This window comes from Oncorhynchus mykiss, chromosome 2 (genome assembly GCF_013265735.2).
Source record: "Oncorhynchus mykiss isolate Arlee chromosome 2, USDA_OmykA_1.1, whole genome shotgun sequence".
Taxonomy (NCBI): Eukaryota; Metazoa; Chordata; class Actinopteri; order Salmoniformes; family Salmonidae; genus Oncorhynchus; species Oncorhynchus mykiss.
Genome location: NC_048566.1, coordinates 21,893,905 through 21,917,308, shown reverse-complemented (window position 1 = coordinate 21,917,308; position 23,404 = coordinate 21,893,905). Strand labels below are relative to the sequence as shown.

General features: G+C 43.5%; 1 protein-coding gene across 7 annotated transcripts in view; it reads right to left on the bottom strand.

Annotated features, from left to right (window-relative positions):
• LOC118938391 (ETS domain-containing transcription factor ERF-like) overlaps window positions 1–13,946 on the bottom strand; it is a 63,495-nt gene extending 49,549 nt beyond the window's left edge. The window contains exons 1-2 of one of the 7 annotated variants that reach the window (XM_036942190.1): window positions 13,044–13,944; window positions 1–87 (exon numbers count right to left, since the gene is read on the bottom strand). The exon at window positions 1–87 is cut by the window's left edge and continues 62 nt beyond it. Coding sequence is in view for 2 of the 7 variants with exons in the window: in XM_036942175.1 (XP_036798070.1) it covers window positions 13,044–13,063 (20 nt within the window). In the remaining 5 variants the exon portion in view is untranslated. Of the gene's footprint in view, window positions 88–3,930; window positions 4,629–13,043 lie in introns of those variants that run through there. The other 6 variants (XM_036942180.1, XM_036942215.1, XM_036942175.1 and 3 more) reach the window with 6 other exon arrangements.
• Window positions 13,947–23,404: the final 9,458 nt, after the last annotated feature.

The window sequence follows — 23,404 nt, the reverse complement described above, 5'->3', positions numbered from 1 at the left end:
CCGCACTGAACTGGACCTCTCTGGGCTGCGCTGGTTCTGGACGGAGAGACGAGGGAAGTCCCGCGTCGCACTATAAGGGATGGTACACTAAAAAATAAATAGTTTCGTTCAACTTATTTGTTATTTAACCCATTTAAATAATACATATATTTTAGTTAATAAACGAGATAAGGCTAATTCCATATGTAGCCTATTGTTGGCCCTATAACCACGTCCAACACCAACCCCACGTCATGTTGGCTATGAATTTGCCTCGTCATGGCCTAGTGCTTCCCCAAAAGAGAAGACACTCTTGGGGAAGAAATAATCAAACACAGACAAAGTGGAAGAGATTCGTGCTTTCTTCCAGTTGAACAGAACCGTCCCTGGGACTTGAGTTGTGTCCGAGAGGGCCACTTCAGCCTCTACATCACAGAAGAGCACAATGACAGGTGGAACCACTCCACCCATCCGATCAATCACCTTATTTACTCTTGACTGTCATGGCGAGAGGAGAGGAGACGGGTGGACTGGTGAGATGAGACAGGGATACCCTACTGGCTCAGGCAACGAGTATTCCCTGGAATTGAATGCCGCGCATCATCACTGAAGTGGGCCTCCTAGCGTCTCATACACTATCGATGGGGCGCTTGCCTTCCTCTGTATTAACCGCACTAACTAGCTGCACTTTGATCATACCAAATTAGCTTCCAGATGCAAGACATTAAGGATAATAACGTTTTCAGAAATCAAACCACACGGCGCTCATTTCCAAGTAGGCCTAGGCGTTTTACCCCGAATATTTCATGGCGCTATTAGCATTAGAACGTAGATTGTGGCTGAGAAGCAACATTCAACTACGAGGCTTTCAAAACACTGGTATCGAGCCTGAACTAAATGAGAAGGTGAATAGCGGTGCCATGCATGGGCAAATGTTTGACCTTCAAAACTTGCTATAATTCTACAAATGCATTTCCTGAATTTAAATATATTATCCTTCCCCTTTGTGTATCCAAAGGTTCATATATGTGAAATGGCTCCTATATGTAAGATGTTACATATAGTTTGGAAACATTATCAAGAGATTATCCAGAAATATCAGAGGAAAATTCAGCCTTTAGATTATGCATTTTCCCTCAGTGGATTGATTAACATGACGATATTGACCTCAACAGGTCACGTTAAAGCCAGGCGAGACGGCAGCTCGATATGACAGACTTTTTGGACAACTGCATGTGCAGGCATTTTGTAGGCGACATACTTTAAATTGGTAATTGAAGAATATAATATATTTAAAATGTAACAGTTCATTTTGGAGTTCATTGTCGACATATTATATTGTTGTATGCCTTTACATTTTAGTTTTGTATCAGAAAATTATGGGATTAGAATGTATTATTTTGTAAAATACCGTTTTAACGTTGTAACAATTACATCTGTCATTATTGCAATATATTAAAATGTAATAATACTAACACTAATGATAATAGTAATAATACTAGCCTACTACTACTACCACCACTAATAATTATAATAGCCTACGTGTTTGCCAAAACGGCACACAAATAGGCCTACCAAAATGTGAGCAATTGTTATTTATTATTAATTTGTTTAATCGATTCGAATTAAGTTAGAAACAACCTAAACTGAAATCACCGATAGCTTACAACAAATGTAGCCTAATTGGACAGGTGAAGAACTTCTAGCCCAAATTCAAGACGAGGGGGAGGGAGGGAGGGCAGGGTGAGTGATGTGGGGAGAGATTTCCCCAAATGCCATTTAATGTCGGAAGTATTTCTACCAAATACTGATAAGTGAAAGATAGAGGCAGCCGGGAAGAGGCGGCACAAACCGCGGAAATAATTAAATGAATGGTCAGTTTGGAGATGAGAGAAAATTGGGTTTGAGACTTCCAACTAAGCACTGCAAAAACTAAACCAAGACAAAACTACAAAAGACAAAACAAAAATGTACAGAAATAATGTAACTTTCTAAGTGAACAATATACATTGAATATTTAAAAAAAAAAGTGGAATACAGTAAGTGAAAGTGCAGGAGAATTTTTTGTTATTTTTTGGTTTCACAATTTCGGGCAAAAATATATCCTTAACACAGCTTTTTGACTTCCTTTTTTCATGGATAAAAATCTGCACTGTTAACTCTTTCTGTACACTATTTTTCGTAATTGACGCTGAATTAAATTAAATAGATTATTATTATTATTATTATTATTATTATTATTCAGCTCTTATCATTATTATTATGATTATTCAATATGCACCGCATTGTCATTCTCGTCACCATTGTTAGGTCTATATAATATAGTAATAGCAATGCAGACGATTAGAAGAGCAGCCCTATAGTCTATTAAAATTAAGACAACTTTAATTTAAGCCTTGAACTCAGCAACTCACAGTAGATGCTTGTAAGCAAAGTTGTGCAAAGTTAGATGATATACTGAATAATTGAACAGAGAAAAAATAAACATTCGGTCGGGTTAGGTGGACCTATTGATCTATCTCTTAATCTGGAATAGTTACATGCATCTATTGATTTATAAACACTGTTTATCTAGAAATGTACTGGCACAAATAATTGATAAGGTAACCCACGGCGCCCATAAATATGCATCAACGTTTCACTAGGGTAAACAACATTTTTTTTGGGGGGGGGGGGGGGGGAGACCAAGTCAAGTCAAGCAGAGGCTAGATTATTCCAAAAGATTTGAGGGTTTTCTCTGCGTCTATATCGCAGCCAGGTCACCCGTGATCAGCATCTCCAACTCCCATCTAGACTAACATGAAAGCGCGCACACACATACACCTCACACACACTCACAACGGAATTAGAAAAGCAAATAAAGTCACAATACCACTTATTGAAACTGTTTGTGTTATCCACACAAGACGACTTTGAACTTCCTGTGATACTCGTAAAATAAAATAATATTATAGTCGATTATATTCTAATAAACATGTTATTTAAAAACAAAAAAAAATCATGTGAACATTCAAATGTTGCTATTTTATTTTCAACTATATGGTGTCACTATCACAACAAATAACAGCATTGTAAACATGTGGGGGTCTAAAGCCTGAAACACAAACTTTAGGTCTGATTTTGGATACCCAACCGTTTTGTTACAATCATCCGCAAACGTCTACTCGCGCAATGATGAATGGGTCTGCCAAAAATCACAGTTTCCTTGCATGTTACATGTATTTGCATCCTGGCTCACCAGAGCGTGAAAAAGATGACACAAAGACAAATGCATCCGCGGCCAAACATTACATACACTTTGTGAAGGTAAATTAGGCTGGGTCACTCATACAGACAGATAGAGAAATACACACACACAGCCCAGGCGGCGCATAGCCGACATTAGACGCCTCTTGCTAGCCGTGTGAGTGCCTGTTTAATTGACTGATTGATACTGTGGTGTGGAGGTGAGGGTTAGACGTAAAGCGTTAACAAATAGAGACACTTAACGGCTAATCCGGGCCAGCACAGACAGCTCTGCGCGGGAGACAACTTCCCCCTCCGCAAGACCGGAGAGCAGCAGTGGTCTCACATGCATGCTGGGCTGGGCAAGACGGGAGACTAAAATGTGATCCCCCCAAAACTAGCCTATTTATGATTGTTCACTATTTCAGGTAGGCTACTGTATGCAGACTGGAAGCCAACTAGGAATTATCAAAACTAAAATAAACAGTGATACAGGATAGTTAATCGAATCGAATCTAAAGTAGCATTTAAAAGCTCAGCCTAATAACAATAATAATACTACTAATAAAATCCCAATAATATTGGTTTCAGTCACTTGACAACATAACAAAAAGTAAACTCATAAAAGAAAACACATATCCAAAATCTAACAAACAATCATATACTTTTTCTAAAACTAAAGCATTTGACGGCCAAAGATATGGCGTTATAAAGACGATGACATACCTCAAATGTCTTTGCCCAGTAGTTCAGTATTCTTTCAACAGCCAAAGCGTGAGCAGTCTACCTAGGTCTGAGATCACTCTCCAGGCGTTTGTTCCAGTAGCGCACCGAGCCGGGGACCGTGGAAGCAGCACTACACTAACAACCTCGACCGAGGGAACTGACAGAGGGAGGGAGGGAGCGGAGGAGGTGTGCATCTCTCTGTGTGTAAGTAGTTAATTAGTAAATCCCCATTCGCTGTGCCTCGGGTCGGTTTGTTTTCCCCGGTCGACAAGCCGAGAGGAAAGAGAATTTGAAGTAGGATTCGACCCGTTTCCGCTCCTGTGTTTCGTGTATGAGGTTTGTGTGTGTCTTTGTGTGTGTGCACGAGTTTGACTGTGTGTATGTCTGTTTTTCCTTTCACGCTCTTCTTTTCAGTCGCACCGCCACAAGAGGAGCCCCTCTATCTTACCTCCTCACTGGTTAGCCACATATACTTTCTCACCCTTCCTCTGTTTTACCAAAATCTTTGTCCATTTTTTTCTACTCAACCGTGCAATTATGCGTCAATTAACAAAGTATTGGGCTATTTTGCACAGCTAACATATTTCCGGATAGGCTTAACCCAATGTCGTCAATTCAACGTCTATTCCACGTTGGTTCAACGCAATTTCTTTGAAATTACGTGGAAACAACGTTGATTCAACCAGTGTGTGCCCAGTGGGAAGACGTAGAATAAACCCCCCAAATGTACTATTGTGCACTCAAAGTGACACCGTCAATCATCGTTCTCGGTCGTTATTCTATCCCTTCACATATTCGCTCCCCTCACTATTCTTTCAGACTGAATCCTCACTATTCTTTCAGACTGAATCCTCACTATTCTTTCAGACTGAATCCTCACTACTCCTGTACAGATTTAATGCCAGATGATGCCTAGGTTAAAAACCCATAAGCCACCGCCACAGCCACTGCCATATTTCTAGAGGGAATTCAACATAATAGGTAAAAGAAAAGGTGAAGATATTAAGATACAGTATCATTCACTTTCACAGTCAATGGCCATTTATTTCCTCTTGCCACACATCCAACATTCAATAAAGGGGTGTAGTTAAATGTCTCTATGGGACATAATTCCCCAAATATCACTGTATACACCACAATTACTAACATGAGTAAAAAGACATGTAGGGCTGCAAAAGCAAGGCTGTAGCGCTATGCTATACCACACACACACTTCAATGCACGTCCTCAGTCCCATGCCAGCAATCGACCCTGCCCTAACCAACTTTAATTACTTAATTGATCCCCAATCAGCTACTTAATAATCAATTAGGTAAACCTATGGAACTCACTCGAGTGCAGAGAGGTGCAGTATCTGACAAGGGAGTCACCGAGACAGAGGAGAAGATGGAGAGAGGGATGTGGTGATGGGGTGCATGCATGGGTAGCAAGAGATAGAGTGTATGTATCACAGGAGGTTGGTGACACCTTAATTGGGGAGGACGGGCTCGTGGTAATGGCTGGTGCAGAATAAGTATCAAATACATCAAACACATGGTTTCCATGGTTTCCACGTGTTTGATGCCATTCCATTTGCTCCATGGCAGTCATTATTATGAGCCGTCCTCCCCCCCAGCAGCCTCCACTGGCGTAGAGACAGGGATGAGGTAGAGAGATGGGAGTACGGCAGGTGAGACAGAAAACACCATACAGATAGTGAGGATAGAGAGAGATACAGGTAACTGTCAAAATAAAGGAAACACTTGAGTAAATGAGAGATACAAAGTATATTGAAAGCAGGTGCTTCCACACAGGTGTGGTTCCTGAGTTAATTATGCAATTAACGTCCCATCATGGTTGAGGTCATGTATAAAAATGCTGGCCAGGCCATTATTTTGGCTACCATGGCTATGCCCCAAAGATGTCGCATCTCTCCAATAGAGTTCCAGACACCTGTAGAATCTATGCCACGGTGCATTGAAGCTGTTTTGGCTTGTAGTGGCTTGTAGTGGCCCAACACCCTATTAAGAATCTTTATGTTGGTGTTTCCTTATTTTGGCGGTTACCTGTAAGTCCACAGTGGATATTCAGATAAATAACTTTTGGGTCAAACAAGAACAAGACACCAAGACAAACACGTGCGCACGCACACGCACACACACCTCTTTACTGCCCTCTAGTGTGTCCTGTGCTGATCTGACTGTCTGGGCTTGTTAATTAACCTCTGAAGATACTTGTGCATATTCTGCATGGCGTCCCCATCCTTTCTCCTCCCTACGACCCCTTCTAATTTTTCACCTCCATGTTCCCTTGAGTTTCCTGTCAAGTTTCCCCTCTAACACCAAACCTATCATGATACTGTGCTGAAGAATGCAATTATGTCCTTGACATTGACCCATGTCTGTTTACGTGTGTGTATCATAGTGTTTACACACGTGTCTGGGAGGGGGCTAAGTGTGTGTGTATCATAGTGTTTACACGTGTCTGGGAGGGGGGCTAAGTGTGTGTGTATCATAGTGTTTACACGTGTCTGGGAGGGGGGCTAAGTGTGTGTATCATAGTGTTTACACATGTATCTGGGAGGGGGCTAAGTGTGTGTGTGTATCATAGTGTTTACACGTATCTGGGAGGGGGGCTAAGTGTGTGTGTATCATAGTGTTTACACATGTGTCTGGGAGGGGGGCTAAGTGTGTGTGTATCATAGTGTTTACACATGTGTCTGGGAGGGGGCTAAGTGTGTGTCTGTGTGTGTATCGAGAGAAGGGGATATCAGACACACGGTCACATACTCAGCAGATGAAAGCTCCACCAATACTCTCATAGTCCCTAAGGAACATAGGAATATTGATGTGGACACACGTGTGTGTGTGTGTGTGTGTGCGCGTGCGTGCGTGCGTCTCACAGCCGAAAGAGTGGAAGCAGTGGGCAATACAGTTACTCCTAACCACTGACCCAAGACCAATCCCAGGCACCTTATAACACCAACAAGGTTGAAGCAGTGGTGTGGCCACAGATCCTAGATCTGGGCTTGGATGTGGTTCCGGCGCCTGGTAGGCATTCTGCCAGAGAGTAGTGGTGGAGGGGGAGGATGGATAACTGACCTACAGCATTCCCATTGATTGAGGTAATTAATATAAGTAGAGCAGGGGAATTTTAGCTCACTTTTCACTGTATAGATTTGCTGTCTCCTTATATTTTGTATGTTTTATGTCTTTTCAATGCAAATCCAATGTATTTTGTCCCCTGTCAGATCATGACAGCTAATTTGGTATAAGAGAGATTTTGATAGTGGAGGTTTTAATTGTGGTACAACAAAGACGTGGATTGATTGATTGATATATAACCTCACAGCAGTGTGGGTGTCAGACTGCTATGGAGTGAGTGGTTTAGAATCTAGAATATTTAGTTGTTTAAGTCTATACTACTGTACATTTACTGTACAGTTCTATTTCTACATCTCTAGACTTTACTACATCAACGGTGGTATTGGCAAATGTTTTTACCTTGTTTCCAAAGGAGACGAGTGCATGAGAGAGAGAGAGAGCAAATAGATAGGCCTAATAGGTACAGACAGAGATTGGGAAAGAGAAAGAGAGAGGATGTAGGGAGAGAAGGAGGGAGAGAAGAGGGGAGGGGGGGGACAGACAGACACGGAAATCCTCAGACATTTACTGTGTGTGTGTGTGTGTGTGTGTGTGTGTGTGTGAGAGAGAGAGGGGGGGGGAAGAGACAGGTAGGGAAAAGAAAGAAAGAGGGGGATAGATAGAGGGAGGTGACACAAGCAGGACAGACAGGAAGACAGAAAGAAGAAGGTGGGAAATGGAGAGAAAATGGGGGGAAAGAGAGCAAGAAAGAGCTCCACTGCCTAGTCTTAATCTGAGCTGTTCTAATCAATAGCCCATTTCCCATTGTTGCCAGAGCCCTTCGATCGCTACACCAGGGAATTAACACACCCACTTTAATCTAGAGGGGGGAGACAGGTCTGGGGGAGTGGGGCAGGGGGGGTTAAGGGGGTGAGAAGGGAGCAGCTGTGGAGGCATTCTCAAATGAAATCAAATCTAATTGTTATCAGTGTAGGGTCTGACGTTATTACTACCACTGTTACAATTATCCCCAGTATATAGCTCTTCTTTTCCCCATTAGTCTGTGTATTAGGGTGCAAACAGTATGAAAATAATCTGAATTAGGGTTTATTTCGGGGGTTGGAAAGCCTGCTCTTCCTTTGACTGAAAAATACTAAGCTGTGTTATGTTTAGTATCCAAGATAATTTTACAAAATCAAATCAAAGTTTATTGGTCGCATACACAGATTTGAATATGGTATCGCAGGTGCAGCGAAGTGCCGTGTTTCTAGATCCAACAGTTCAATAATACCTAGCAATAAATAAACTATACACACATAATCCAGAAAATTAACAGAATAACTTTTAAAATGATCAATGACTAGAATACAGTATACTATATACTATACCCACATTCTGGCTTTTCTGTGGGGTCCAGGATCAAAGGAGTCCCCCTACATCCGTCTGCTACTTGCCTTTACTATCCCTGTGCCACACCACATGTTTCATTAGGGGCGGCAGGTGGCGGCAGGTGGTTAGAGCATTGGACCAGTAACCGAAAGGTTGCTAAATCAAATCCCCGAACTGACAAGGTAAAAATCTGTTGTTCTGCCCCTGAACAAGGCAGTTAACCCACTATTCCTAGGCCGTCATTGTAAATAAGAATTTGCTCTTAACTGACTTGCCTGGTTAAATAAATAAAAAATGCTAGGGCGTTAGCAATGTTCAATTGAAGAACCTATATCCAATTGAACTCAATATAAAATAGTTGAGCAAACCTCAAATGACAGGCTTTTCACAATATAGTAATTTTGGTTAGAGCCACATACTGCATACTTCACACAGGACTGATACTATATGGGCCACATACACATACATTTTAGTGTCTACAGCCCCGGGTGTGGCCTATGGGTCTTTGCACATCCAGCCTAAGGAAGCATCCTCGGGGGTAAAAGGAAACACTTCATGACAACTCTCCTCTTCCCTCCCAGTCTCCCCCAAGGCTAGCGCCCAACTTTTCCTCAAATCCATTCTACTTCCTCCAGTCACCTTTTGAAGTCATTTCATAACAGAGTAATTTACTCGTTAGCGTTGGTCTTTAATTGTGGGTAATTAAGTGTGGTGGTGTGGTGGAGGGAGCGCTGCTCGGCCGACTAGGGGGAAATTAGCCTCAGTTCAGCTGTGAAATATGGGGTTAAGTGAGAGAAGGAGAGGGGGTAAGCGACTCCCAAACATGGGGCAGGCCAACTTGGGGGTAGGTGAGACGGGAGGGTGGATAGAAAGAGAGGAGTGAATCAGAGACAATGTGGAAGAGATGGAAAAGTTTGAGGAAGTTGAGTGAGGAGAAAGAAATAAGGATTTACTGAAGAGCAAGGGAAAGATAACAGTAAGGACGGAGGAAGAGGGAAGGATAACAGTAAGGACAGAGGAAGAGGGAAGGATAACAGTAAGGACAGAGGAAAAGGGAAGGATAACAGTAAGGACGGAGGAAGAGGGAAGGATAACAGTAAGGACGGAGGAAAAGGGAAGGATAACAGTAAGGATGGAGGAAGAGGGAAGGATAACAGTAAGGATGGAGGAAGAGGGAAGGATAACAGTAAGGATGGAGGAAGAGGGAAGGATAACAGTAAGGATGGAGGAAGAGGGAAGGATAACAGTAAGGATGGAGGAAGAGGGAAAGATAACAGTAAGGACGGAGGAAAAGGGAAGGATAACAGTAAGGATGGAGGAAGAGGGAAGGATAACAGTAAGGACGGAGGAAAAGGGAAGGATAACAGTAAGGACAGAGGAAGAGGGAAGGATAACAGTAAGGACAGAGGAAAAGGGAAGGATAACAGTAAGGACAGAGGAAAGGGGAAGGATAACAGTAAGGACAGAGGAAGAGGGAAGGATAACAGTAAGGATGGAGGAAGAGGGAAGGATAACAGTAAGGACGGAGGAAGAGGGAAGGATAACAGTAAGGACAGAGGAAAAGGGAAGGATAACAGTAAGGACAGAGGAAGAGGGAAGGATAACAGTAAGGACAGAGGAAAAGGGAAGGATAATAGTAAGGACAGAGGAAGAGGGAAGGATAACAGTAAGGATGGAGGAAGAGGGAAGGATAACAGTAAGGACGGAGGAAGAGGGAAGGATAACAGTAAGGACAGAGGAAAAGGGAAGGATAACAGTAAGGACAGAGGAAGAGGGAAGGATAACAGTAAGGACAGAGGAAAAGGGAAGGATAACAGTAAGGACAGAGGAAAGGGGAAGGATAACAGTAAGGACAGAGGAAAGGGGAAGGATAACAGTAAGGACAGAGGAAAAGGGAAGGATAACAGTAAGGACAGAGGAAAAGGGAAGGATAACAGTAAGGACAGAGGAAAAGGGAAGGATAACAGTAAGGACAGAGGAAAAGGGAAGGATAACAGTAAGGACAGAGGAAAAGGGAAGGATAACAGTAAGGACAGAGGAAAAGGGAAGGATAACAGTAAGGACAGAGGAAAGGGGAAGGATAACAGTAAGGACAGAGGAAAAGGGAAGGATAACAGCAAGGACAGAGGAAAAGGGAAGGATAACAGTAAGGACAGAGGAAAAGGGAAGGATAACAGTAAGGACAGAGGAAAAGGGAAGGATAACAGTAAGGACAGAGGAAAAGAATGAAGGCAATTCACAGGCACTGATAAGAGGGAATATAAAGCAGGAACAATGTTTTTTTAATCTATTTTACTGTCAGTTGGTTGAATGAATAAACAGATAACACATCTAGTATCATAATCTCTTTATGGAGTGCAGTCATCTAATAATAATAATAATAATAATAATAATAATAATAATAGACAAACATCCATGCAACAGTCCTCTGCCATGTCTCAGCCAAACTCTGAAGTGGATCTAGCTGACATGGAGTGGATGACTGACTTTACGAACTGGGAGTGACCCTTGATTAAATGTAGTACCCAGCTGAATAAAGCCCCCGTGCCCTTCACATCCGTTAATGCATTTATGTAAGCCCGCCTAACGGCTATAAAAGTCGGACGAGCCATAAAGCAGATGAGGAATGATTGGAGCCATTGACTGTACTGTCATCGTCTCAGTGCTGGGGGACTGACTCTGGACCTGCCTTTATGACTGTTTTATCTCTCATGGAACCATTCAACCTGACAATAATCAACCGGTTAAAGTCATCATAAATATCACCTCAGTCGAATAACGTACAAGACAAATAACTGAAAGGCTGTGTTTCTGAGAGGTGTGGATGTTGATGTAGCCGACCTAATCAATGGATGAGGCTCAAAGCCACTGATCAACCAGACAGGTTATTTAAGATTGACATCGAAATTGGACGTCTTTCCCATGTCCTGAGAACGTTTGGAAATGCCTTCAAAACCGACCACTAGGGGCAACAGCGAGCGCTATTACCATCAAGTAGGCTAGTGTTTTGATGGGGCATTGTGGACAGGGTGCTGGCATGTGCGTAATCCCATGACTCTGGATCAGAAGGTTGTGTGTTCAAACCCAGTCGTGGACACAGTTTTTTATTTTTGGTTTTAACCCTATCCCAAACCTTAACCATTCAGAATGAGTGACTAAACTTGACCTTTAACTTCGACATTTGACCTTTGGGAAAATGGAACAACACAAAGCAGCAGGATCATCAAAATGTGACTTTTGGAGAACATGGATGAACATTTAATTCTGCAGTGAGACTGAGAGCTTGTTGCTTTTCCAGCCAGACATACTGAATAACAAAAATATACCTGTGATTGATACCACTGATATCATTGGAAAAAAATCCTATGCTTGCTTGGCCTTTACTGCTGGCCCAGCCGGTGTCTCATGCATAATGCTTTACTCTGACTGATCACACTGTGGCCCATCTAGATACAGCACTGACACTGCTACAGACATACACCTCACAGGGGCTTGACACTCTACATGTAACTTCCTCCCTCAAATATACACCATTTAAACCTACTTACATTATAAGTGCTGCAAGCATTAACTAAGGCCAGCCACACACTGTATGAGTTTGAGGCTTTCCTTGCACATTCATGCACACAGGCACACACACACACACACACACACACACACACACACACACACTCTGTACCTACAACTTCTCAAGCGAATCTCCCATTTGTTTACCCATGTACTAAAGCTCCCTTGCCTCCTCACTTCCTCTCCTTCCACTCTCTCTTGCCAATTAGATACACGGCTAACATCTCACCTTTCTGCTCTTTAAAGTGAAAATATACACTGAGTGTACTAAACATTGAGGACACCTTCCTTATATTGAGTTGCACCCCCCTTTTATCCTCAGAACAGCCTCAATTCGTCTGGGCATGGACTCTACAAAGTGTCGAAATCATTCCACAGGGATGCTGGCCCATATTGACTCCAATGCTTCCCAAAGTGGGCTGGATGTCATTTGGGTGATGGACCATTCTTGATACACATGGGAAACTGTTGAGCGTGAAAAAAACAGCAGCATTGCATTTCTTGACACAAACCAGTGTGCCTGGCACCTACTACCATACCCCGTTCAAAGGCACTTACATCTTTTGTCTTGCCCATTCACCCTCTGAATGCAACACATACACAATCCATGTCTCAATTGTCTCAAAGCTTAAAATCCTTCTTTAACCTGTCTCCTCCCCTTCATCTGCAGAGATTGAAGTGGATTTAACACATGACATCAATAAGGGATCATAGCTTTCACCTGGATTCCACTGGTCAGTCTGTCATTGAAAGAGCAGGTGTCCTTAATGTTGTGCACATTCTGTGTAGGCCTACATTACAAATGCAACGCAACACGTTCTCATCAAATAAGCATCTCAATTTCTCGTCAGATAAGCATCGCAATACTGCTTAATAGCAAAGGAACCCGCGTAGATCTATTTGGAGACGCATAGAGCGCAGTACAATACTCCCGTGCGCATTCTGTAGATCAATCTATTTCTGAAGGAGCCACGTGTTTTCCCCCTCAATCTCTTGAGCTCTCTGTTTCCAGAGCACTCCGACGTCTTCTTTTAGTATTCCTCTCACTTAGTCTAACGTGTCTATCCAGAGGCAATGGGAAGAGAGCATGCTTACCTTCTCCGATGCGCTCTCATTGACTTGGCAGTAGGTCCGGTCCCACTTGAGTTTCCGGGGCCCGGTCGACGTAACTGACATAGACAGAGATTTCTGACGACTGCGAATCAACTCATGAACACGTTTCACTGCCCATCCTCCACGTGTGCATAATAGTAGGCTAAAGCAACTCAAAGAAAGATAAATAGGCTAATAAATAGGGTAGGCTACATCCTATTGAAAAGTTATTGATAAACAGAAAATAACTGAATATTGAGTATTAGGTTAAAGTAAAACGGACCTAGTATGAGTAGTCTAAAGTGTAGACAACCAGGCTGGTAAATAAAACAAACAAAACTCTGTTGAAATGTCCTGCCTAAAAACAAATAGGCTAGTTTGCTAAAAGAAAAGAGGACAAATGCAACAAAAAAAAGTTGTCCGCTCTAAACGTTTCCTATGTCACTTCCATCTGCGTCCGCGGTGCGTAAGAGATGGGACAGGAAGAAGAAGCTGCGAACCAGATGGAGACATCACGAGAAACAATGCTATATGAGAGGGCGAGGCAGGTTGGCAGTGCTTGCTAGGGGGAGAGCAAGCGAGCATGACAGAGAGGTCCAGGACGCGGGGAAAGAGCAGAGCAGAGAGGGGGTGGAGAGAAAGAGATTGAGAAGCTCATATGGGTCTAGCCCTCTACACCCAAGCTGGCTTCACTCGAGTTTCTATCTACTCTGTAAAATGTGAACTGCGCGTGTTCCTGTGTGTCCACAAGACATAAAATTGACCCGCCGACTGAAAGCAAAGTGGGAGACCGCCAATGAAAATGAAAATATATGTAGACGGTGGCCAGATAGAGGATCGATCAGGTTATAATTTTGCCCAAAGTCGGGGAAAATAAAGTTCATGGAGGAATGAAATTTGAAAACAGATGGCGAATCTCGTCGCCTTAAATAAGATTCGATCTCTTGGAATGGAGCGTAGATAATATTTGGTTGGACGTTTGATGAAAATGACAGATCTTTCATTTTGGACAGGTGGGGGTAGAGAGGGGTGATGGAGGAACAGGGGGAGGGGGTCCAGGGGCGGGTGACAGTGGGAGTGAGACTACGTGCAGGTGATAGAGGGGGGATCCGATGTGTCTAGGGACAGAAACTAAACTTGGGAGAAGAAAACGGTGTATTTCTTCCCTTAGAGCTTATCCCATCCTCATCCCTCTATTTCTACCCCCATAGCGCGGTAACTGCCCCTCGCTTCTAACCCCGCACACCCCTGGCGTTCCACAAAGAGAGGGGGGGGGGGGGGGGGGAGAGAGAGAGAGAAAACAAGAATACCAAATAAATGAGAATTTTTCGTACAGGCCCCGCTTCCGTGCGTTTCATGCTAGCAATAACAATTAAATATCGACCGCTTTCCCGGCCGGAGAGAACCTGAGATACCCAGAGACTGCCAAGTACCGAGACCCCCGCGCGCACCCCCTCCCCTCTATTTCTCCATCTTGCTCATATGCACTCACTCTCCTCCTTTTCTAGTCATCCCTCTCTCCTTCTTCTAATCCAACTCCAACTCTCTTCTAATTTTGTGTATCTCATTTGTCTTGATGCTTTCCATCCCCCCTCCCACCATTTGTCATCAGCTGCAGCACTCTTATCATAGTTTTTTTTGTGGTAGCCTTTGGCCCAACCTCTGCTTTTCTCTCAACACTCAACACAACAAATGTCCCTATGACTTTATTCAAATCATATATAATGAACTGAGATTCATAAAGGTTGCCACCAGAATAGTGGTTATATTTAGGCATGCGAATATTAGAACATAGGGGACCATCTTCAGCTCAGCATCTCCCTCTCTGAGTAGGCCTAAACCGCTTGTAGTAGGTCTACATTTTGATCGGAATCATTTAGCAGGTGCTCTTATCCAGAGCGACTTACTTTGCATGCATACATTTTCAAATGTGTTTTTACTGATCCCCGTGGGAATCGAACCCAAAACCTTGTCATTGCAAGTGCCAAGCTTAATCAATTTAGCCACACTGCACCATATTTACAATTTAGTCCCCTTTTAGAAAGGGATCTGTGGGTCTATTGGCCCATTTCATCCAACTTAAACGTTGTCTTCATTTGAACAACATTTATGGTTTCACACTGTAGCTACTACAGTATGCCAATTATGTTATTTATACAGGAAGGAAAACAGGTATATCTAGGACATGGGCCAGAGGGCCAATGCAGGGGCCAGTAAAAGAGCGGCAAAAAACAGGTAGACTCCATTCCCTTCCAACAGCGTTCTTTAGTTGATTGACGTGTCCCCTAGATTCATGGAACTCGTGACAAGAATGTGAGAGCGGTGGCATTATGTTGGACTGAATTCTTGAGCGCGAGCAATACCAACTTTCCAAACGAATTGCACAGCTATCAAAAGTTTCTCCATCATTGCCGTTGTGTCTTTTCGCTGCTCTTTATATTTTTTTTCCGCCTCAGAACTTCTTTCTCTTCGCACCCAAGTCATTCGATTTCTATTTATTTCACCCACCCCACCATCCCAACCTCCCCTCTCAGCACCCCACCTTCGCTCTCTCCTCATACGATCTAGCCGTTTTCACACCTCTCCGCATCTTCGTCCCCAATTAAAATCCATCCCTCCCCATTGTCGCCCTACTTCTCTCTTTTGCCATCCCACTGGCTTCCCCTCCGTTCTTCCCTCCACCTCGTTATCTCACCGTTAGGATTTAATTTGGTAATGCATTAATTATCTACGTCCCAATACCTTCCCCCTAGCCTTCACCCCTCAGGCCTCCAGGCTAGCTGTGTCCGTGCACACAAAAAAAATCCCCGTTCTTTTCCCTTTATTTTTCCCTTTTACCCCATGCCTCTTTTTCACTCTATTTCTCGGTCTTCCACTCTTTGCCCCCTACCTATTTCCCCCCAGTCATCTCTTCCCGTCTATCGTTCTTCTGCTTTCTGCCCCCCCTCCCCTCCTTCCACTCTCCCCTTTTCTCTCAGAGCCGAGCAGTCGCCTGCGCCGGCTAGTCTCTCTCCCCGGCGTTGGAATTATGAAAAATGCGCCCATCGACAGAGCGCCTCAGCTTCGATTAGCCGAGATGGGACATGACAGGCCGCGATCAATACTTATACCGTCCTATAACGTGTCAACTAATGAATCAATCTCGGCTAAATTTTCCATTTTTCAAAAGCCGACGCGAGAGACTGGAATATCCTCTTTTGTAAAGATATTATTATCGATTTCGTCGGCAATTTGACATCGGGGGTAGTTAATTCCACTCTAGAATAAAATTGAAAACACTTGAGATTGAAGTGAGAGAGGGAGGGAGCGAGGGAGGCAAGGGCAGGCAGGAGGGGAGGGGGGAGATGGTTGTTGACTTGATAAAAGAGGATGGGAAGATGGAAGGAAGGGAAAAACGTGTAGGAAGAAGAGATACCACTATAGTCCTATAGAGAATATCTATCTTCAAAAATAAAAATTCAAAAATAAAATACATCGTTTGAGAGGGACAGTAATAAATAAATAGGGTTAGTAAAGTAATGGTGGTCAGTGAATGTTTGAGCAGTATACTGCCCTATCAAGCAAAAAGGCAGTATACTGCACATTTGGTCAAAAATGAGTTAATGACATTTTTTGCTACATTAAGTACATGTTTAAACATGTGGACAAGTATCCTGCCTCTATTGTATTGTGCTTGGAAGAAATTGGGGGTCATAAAGTTACTGTGAAACCAAGGTAAATAAAAGCAATTTTTCTCAGTTCCACACTATGAGCAGTTACTGCCTTTTTGCTTGGTAGGGCAGTATAGGTCTATAAGGATGACGTATTTAGCCCACTGTCATGTTAGTATATGTTATACAGTATGTGATTGTGTCAGGCAGTGGGGTTGGTACATGTGGGAGTCGCAGACTAGTTTCATTAGAAAGTTACCCTGATATCCAAGACAGATTGTCCTATAAGGTACATGTATATATGTATGTATGTATGTATGTATGTATGTATGTATGTATGCATGCATGCATGCAACAGGGTATTGTTGTGTTTTCCTGAGCATGCTGTGCTGTGGCTATTGGTAGAATCAATGAGAGTGCCATAGTGTACACAGTGTGTGTGGGCATGCATGTTTTTGTCTGTGTACACGTGTACATTTGTGTGTGTTTGTGTGTGAGGCTGTGTGTCTGAGTGTGTATCTGTGTCTGTGTGTATGTGAGGTCATGTGTCCGAGTGTGTGTCTGTGTTTGTGTGTATGTGAGGCTGTGTGTCCGAGTGTGTATATGTATCAGTGTGTACAGTATGCGAGGTTGTGTGTGAGTGTATATGTATCAGTGTGTACAGTATGTGAGGTTGTGTGTGAGGGTGTGTGTAGTAGAGAGAGGGAGTCAGCATGCGTGTCAGAGTGAAATATAGATGGAGGAGGCCAGCGTGTGTGAGGGTCAGCGAGGTGCAGTGTAACTGTCCACAATCACAGCCTTATTTACCTGTCAAAAACACTATCATCCCACACAGCCCCAGCCAAGCAATTTCTGCTGTCTCTCCCTCCCTCCTCTTTCTCTCTTTCTCTGCCTCCAATTACAATCTAGAGGGCTATTTCTCTCCAGGACAAAAACATTGCCATAAACCCTCCCTCTCTCTCTCCTGCTCTCCTTTTCTCTATCCCTCGCTCTCTCCTGCTCTCCTTTTCTCTATCCCTCTCTCTTTCCTGCTCTCTCTCCCGCACTCTTTTCTCAGCTGAGAGTTGCAGAGTGGAAATGAACAAGCTGTAAACACACACCACTTATCAGAGTGTGTGCTATTGTGTGTTTGTGGGGGTAGCGTTGGCTATAGGAATAGGTGGAGGGTTAAGGTAAAGGGAACCACACACACACACACACACACACACACACACACACACACACACACACACACACACACACACACACACACACACACACACACACACACACACACACACACACACACACACACACACACACACACACACACACACCACAGGTACACAGACTGACTTTAATATGATTGACAGTTGTGAAGAGCTTGGCCTTCTATAGGGAAACCAACATCTTGATGAGGACCCAGTCTACTCTGTAGGTTAACATCTTGACCAGGACCCAGTCTACTCCGTAGGTTAACATCTTGACCAGGACACAGTCTACTCTGTACATTAACATCTTGACCAGGACCCAGTCTACTCCGTAGGTTAACACCTTGACCAGGACCCAGTCTACTCTGTACGTTAACATCTTGACCAGGACCCATTCTACTCCGTAGGTTAACATCTTGACCAGAACCTAGTCTACTCTGTAGGTTAACATCTTGACCAGGACCCAGTCTACTCTGTAGGTTAACATCTTGACCAGGACCCAGTCTACTCTGTAGGTTAACATCTTGACCAGAACCTAGTCTACTCTGTAGGTTAACATCTTGACCAGGACCCAGTCTACTCCATAGGTTAACACCTTGACAAGGACCCAGTCTACTCTGTAGGTTAACATCTTGACCAGGACCTAGTCTACTCCATAGGTTAACATCTTTACCAGGACCCAGTCTACTCTGTAGGTTAACATCTTGACCAGGACACAGTCTACTCCATAGGTTAACATCTTGACCAGGACCCAGTCTACTCTGTAGGTTAACATCTTGACCAGGACCCAGTCTACTCCGTAGGTTAACATCTTGACCAGGACCCAGTCTACTCCGTAGGTTAACATCTTGACCAGGACCCAGTCTACTCTGTAGGTTAACATCTTGACCAGGACCCAGTCTACTCCGTAGGTTAACATCTTGACCAGGACCCAGTCTACTCCGTAGGTTAACACCTTGACAAGGACCCAGTCTACTCTGTAGGTTAACATCTTGACCAGGACCTAGTTTACTCTGTAGGTTAACATCTTGACCAGGACCCAGTCTACTCTGTAGCTTACCAGGGTTCAGATCATAGAATGCAGTCAATTTGTAATTAAATTAAAATTCCATGTATTCATTAAAAAATGATTTTAAAAATTCACTTTCTGATTTGAAAACTGAATTGACCCCCACCCTGATACATCGACCCCTCGGGATTGTCGTTTCAAGGAATCACTGAAGAAGTTTATTTTAGTTTTTTGCAGATTTGTGACTTATTTACTAAACTAAATCTAATAGTTTGAAATAAAGTAAGGCGGAAGCAGTCTATCAGGCTCCTTAATAGGTTCTTCCTGTGTGGGCCTTCCCGTAGCAGGATTGCATATTCAGATTCAGCACCTTGGACAGCAGTGAGGCCGAATTATATTCATGTCGGTAGCCATGAAGTGCTTTGAAAGGCTGATCATTGTTTACATCAACACCATTATCCCGGAAACCCTAGACCCATTCCAATTCGCACACTGCCCCAACAGATCCACAGATGATGCAATCTCAATCGCACTTCACACTGCCCTTTCCCACCTGGACAAAAGGAACATCTATGTGAGAATGCTGTTCATTGACTACAGCTCAGCGTTCAACACCATAGTGCCTACGAAGCTAATGACTAAGCTAAGGACCTTGGGAATTAACATCTCCCTCTGCAGCTGGATCCTGGACCTCCCAACGGGTCACCCCCAGGTGGTAAGGGTAGGCAACAACACATCTGCCGCGCTGATCCTCAACATGGGGGCCCTTCAGAAGTGTGTGTGTAGTCTCCTCCTGTACTCCCCGTTCACCCATGACTGCGTGGCCAAGCACGACTCCAACACCATCATTAACTTTGCTGACGACACAACAGTGGTAGGGCTGATCAACAACAACGATGAGACAGTCTATAGGGAGGAGGTCAGAGACCTGGCAGTGTGGTGTCAGGACAACAACCTGTCCCTCAACGTGAGCAAGACAAAGGAGATGATCGTGGACCACAGGAGAAGGATGGCCGAACACACCCCTATTCACATGGACAGGACTGTAGTTGGAGCGGGTTGAGAGTTTCAAGTTCCTTGGTGTCCACATCAACAACAAACTATCATGGTCCAAACACACCAAGACAGTCGTGATGAGGGCACAACAACACTTTTTCCCCCTCTGAAAAGATTTAGCATGGGTCCCCAGATCCTCAAAAAGTTCTACAGCTGCACCATCGAGAGCATCCTGACCGGTTGCATCACCGCCTGGTATGGCAACTTCTCGGCATCCGACCGTAAGGCGCTATAGAGGGTAGTGCGTACGGCCCAGTACATCACTGGGGCCAAGCTTCTTGCCATCCAGGACCTATATAATAGGACCTGTCAGATGAAAGCCCCAAAAATTGTCAAAGACTCCAGTCACCCAAGTCATAGACTGTTCTCTCTGTTACCGCATGGCAATCGGTACCAGAGCGCCACGTCTAGGTCCAAAAGGCTCCTTAACAGCTTCTACCCCCAAGCCATAAGACTGCTGAACAATTAATCAAATGGCCACCCGGGCTATTTACATTGACCCCACCCACCCCTTTGTTTTAACACTGCTGCTACTCGCTGTTTATTATCTATGCATAGTCACTCTACCCCTACCTACATGTACAAATGACCTCCAATAACCTGTATATAACCTCGTTATTATTTTATTGTGTTGCTTTTTCATTTATTTTGTAAATATTTTCTAAAAACTCTATCTTGAACTGCATTGTTGGTTAAGGGCTTGTAAAGTAAGCATTTCACGTTAAGGTCTACACCTGCTGTATTCGGCGCATGTGACAAATAACAGTTGATTTGATGTTCAGGATTCCCCTAGTGGCCATTGACATTGCTGCAGCTTCACCAGACACAGCTTCTCTCCACTGTTATTTGGTCCTGAACGGCAGATTGCAGGGATTCTGATCACGCTGTCCATGGTGTTGAATATGCATCTCTGCTATCAGCGCTATTTGCTTGTTTGTTTACATTATTATTCACGTAAACCCACAGGGATAACCTAAAAAAAGGTCTGGATAGACAGTCATATTTCCAACATGGATGTGAGGGTGCAACCCTACAATTTGAACCCTGCTAGCTAGAGACTTCTATGACAGCTTGATGCCTCTTGATGCCAGCTCCAGCCTCTCTGACTGACTGACACACAGTGAGAGATGGGGCCGCCCGCTGCAATGCCAGACTGAAAAGTGGGAGAGTTTTGGCTGATACATGGATGGTCTTTTATTTCCCCTTCTGAGATTGACACTGGTGAATGACACACACACACACACACACACACACACACACACACACACACACACACACACACACACGAGAGAGACTGATAGCAGTCCCCTGCCTGTCGTAGTGACTGGCTCTGTGAAGGAGTGTTTGACAAACCCATTAGGGAGACGGCAGTGTAATACCTTGGTATGTGTGTCTGTAGTGACTGGCACAGGAAGACTTATAGTCGTTGAGATGACTGACGCACCATGTCTGACTGACATGTTACTGAGACTGTCTGTGCTGAAAAGAGACACTGAGACACTGACACCAAGAGAGAAGCCCTCAGACACATAGAGATACAGAGACAAAAGGACACGCCATGTGTGTCTGGGATGGTTCCTGATACAAGACAGAGATATGGGGACAGTAAGGGGAGCAGTGGCCATTTTAGCATGCACATCTTGGTGGAGCAAAAAAAAAAAAGAGTGGGATGCATGCCAGCAAAGCCACTGCACAACACAACACTAAACAATACATTAATTGCACTATACCACTGCTACACCTGGCTATCAGCGGAGCCTTGTCTGGCAGCAAAACAGTTAATTCATTTACTGCCTTTAAAAAAACATAGCTGATATGGCTGACTTGCTATAACAAATGTGATTTCTACAGACAATTGAGATGTACAAACTATGGCATAAAGGAACAAGTGGATAAGAGGCAATCCGTAATTTAGAGTAAGACATTAATGAACGAGCTAGAATGGACATAGTCAATATAATTATTTGTTCAGCACTTTTGAAATGTACAGTGACAATTCAGAACATGGACCATTCTACAGTGCTCTCGCTGTACACCAAGTCAGAACCGTAGGATAAATAAAGGGGGAATATAAGCAGACAATGAAAGCACTTATAATATTCAACAATTACATTTCTCAAAAATAGGTTATAGATTACATGTGCACCACCAAGTCAGAACAGTAGGCAAAAATAGACAATTATTAGGGTAAGGTCCATGGGCTACTAACAGCTTACGACACAGCATACACTTAGTATTACTTTCTTAGCTACAGTATACATATCTCCCTGGCATATTGCATCATTTATGCAGCAGCATACAATACATTTTTGGACTCACCTTGTTGTGCTGTGCTCACTTGAACAGGAAGGTGGCACAGTGGTCCTTTGTGGATTTATGGTGCTTTCAAGACAACTGGGAACTCAGAAAAAAAGTATGAATCGCGGTGACGTCAGTGATCTTCAGATCGTAGCTCTAGAAAGAGGCCCGAGTTCCCAATTTACAATTCTGAGTTGGATGAAAGTTCAAAACATATTTTCCCAGGCATAGCTCATTTCTCCCGAGTTCCTAGTTGTCTTGAACTCACTAAAGTCAGATTTTGTAGTTCTGAGTTAAGTTATTTTGAGCGTAGCACAAATCATGCTTCATTGACAGCATGGCCAATGTTGAATGTTTATAATTTTAAACTAGGAAAAGAAACCCTTAATCTCAGACTTGGAACCACACAGCCACAGCCACTCCACTGAATAGCATGCTAATGATTGCTTTGCAACGCTTGCAGTTAGCCACTGATTCCTTCCAAACCACTCATTGTTGAAATTCTGATTTCCAACTTGTTGTCTAATGTTTATGTCCAATGGCCGATGAGCACTGATAATTATATATATACACACACACATACACACACACACACACACACACAGTGGGGAGAACAAGTATTTGATACACTGAAGATTTTGCAGGTTTTCCTACTTACAAAGCATGTAGAGGTCTGTCATTTTTATCATAGGTACACTTCAACTGTGAGAGACGGAATCTAAAACAAAATCCAGAAAATCACATTGTATGATTTTTAAGTAATTAATTTGCATTTTATTGCATGACATAAGTATTTGATACATCAGAAAAGCAGAACTTATTATTTGGTACAGAAACCTTTGTTTGCAATTACAGAGATCATATGTTTCCTGTAGTTCTTGACCAGGTTTGCACACACTGCAGCAGGGATTTTGACCCACTCCTCCATACAGACCTTCTCCAGATCCTTCAGGTTTCGGGGCTGTCGCTGGGCAATATGGACTTTCAGCTCCCTCCAAAGATTTTCTATTGGGTTCAGGTCTGGAGACTGGCTAGGCCACTCCAGGACCTTGAGATGCTTCTCACGGAGCCATTCCTTAGTTGCCCTGGCTGTGTGTTTCGGGTCGTTGTCATGCTGGAAGACCCAGCCACGACCCATCTTCAATGCTCTTACTGAGGGAA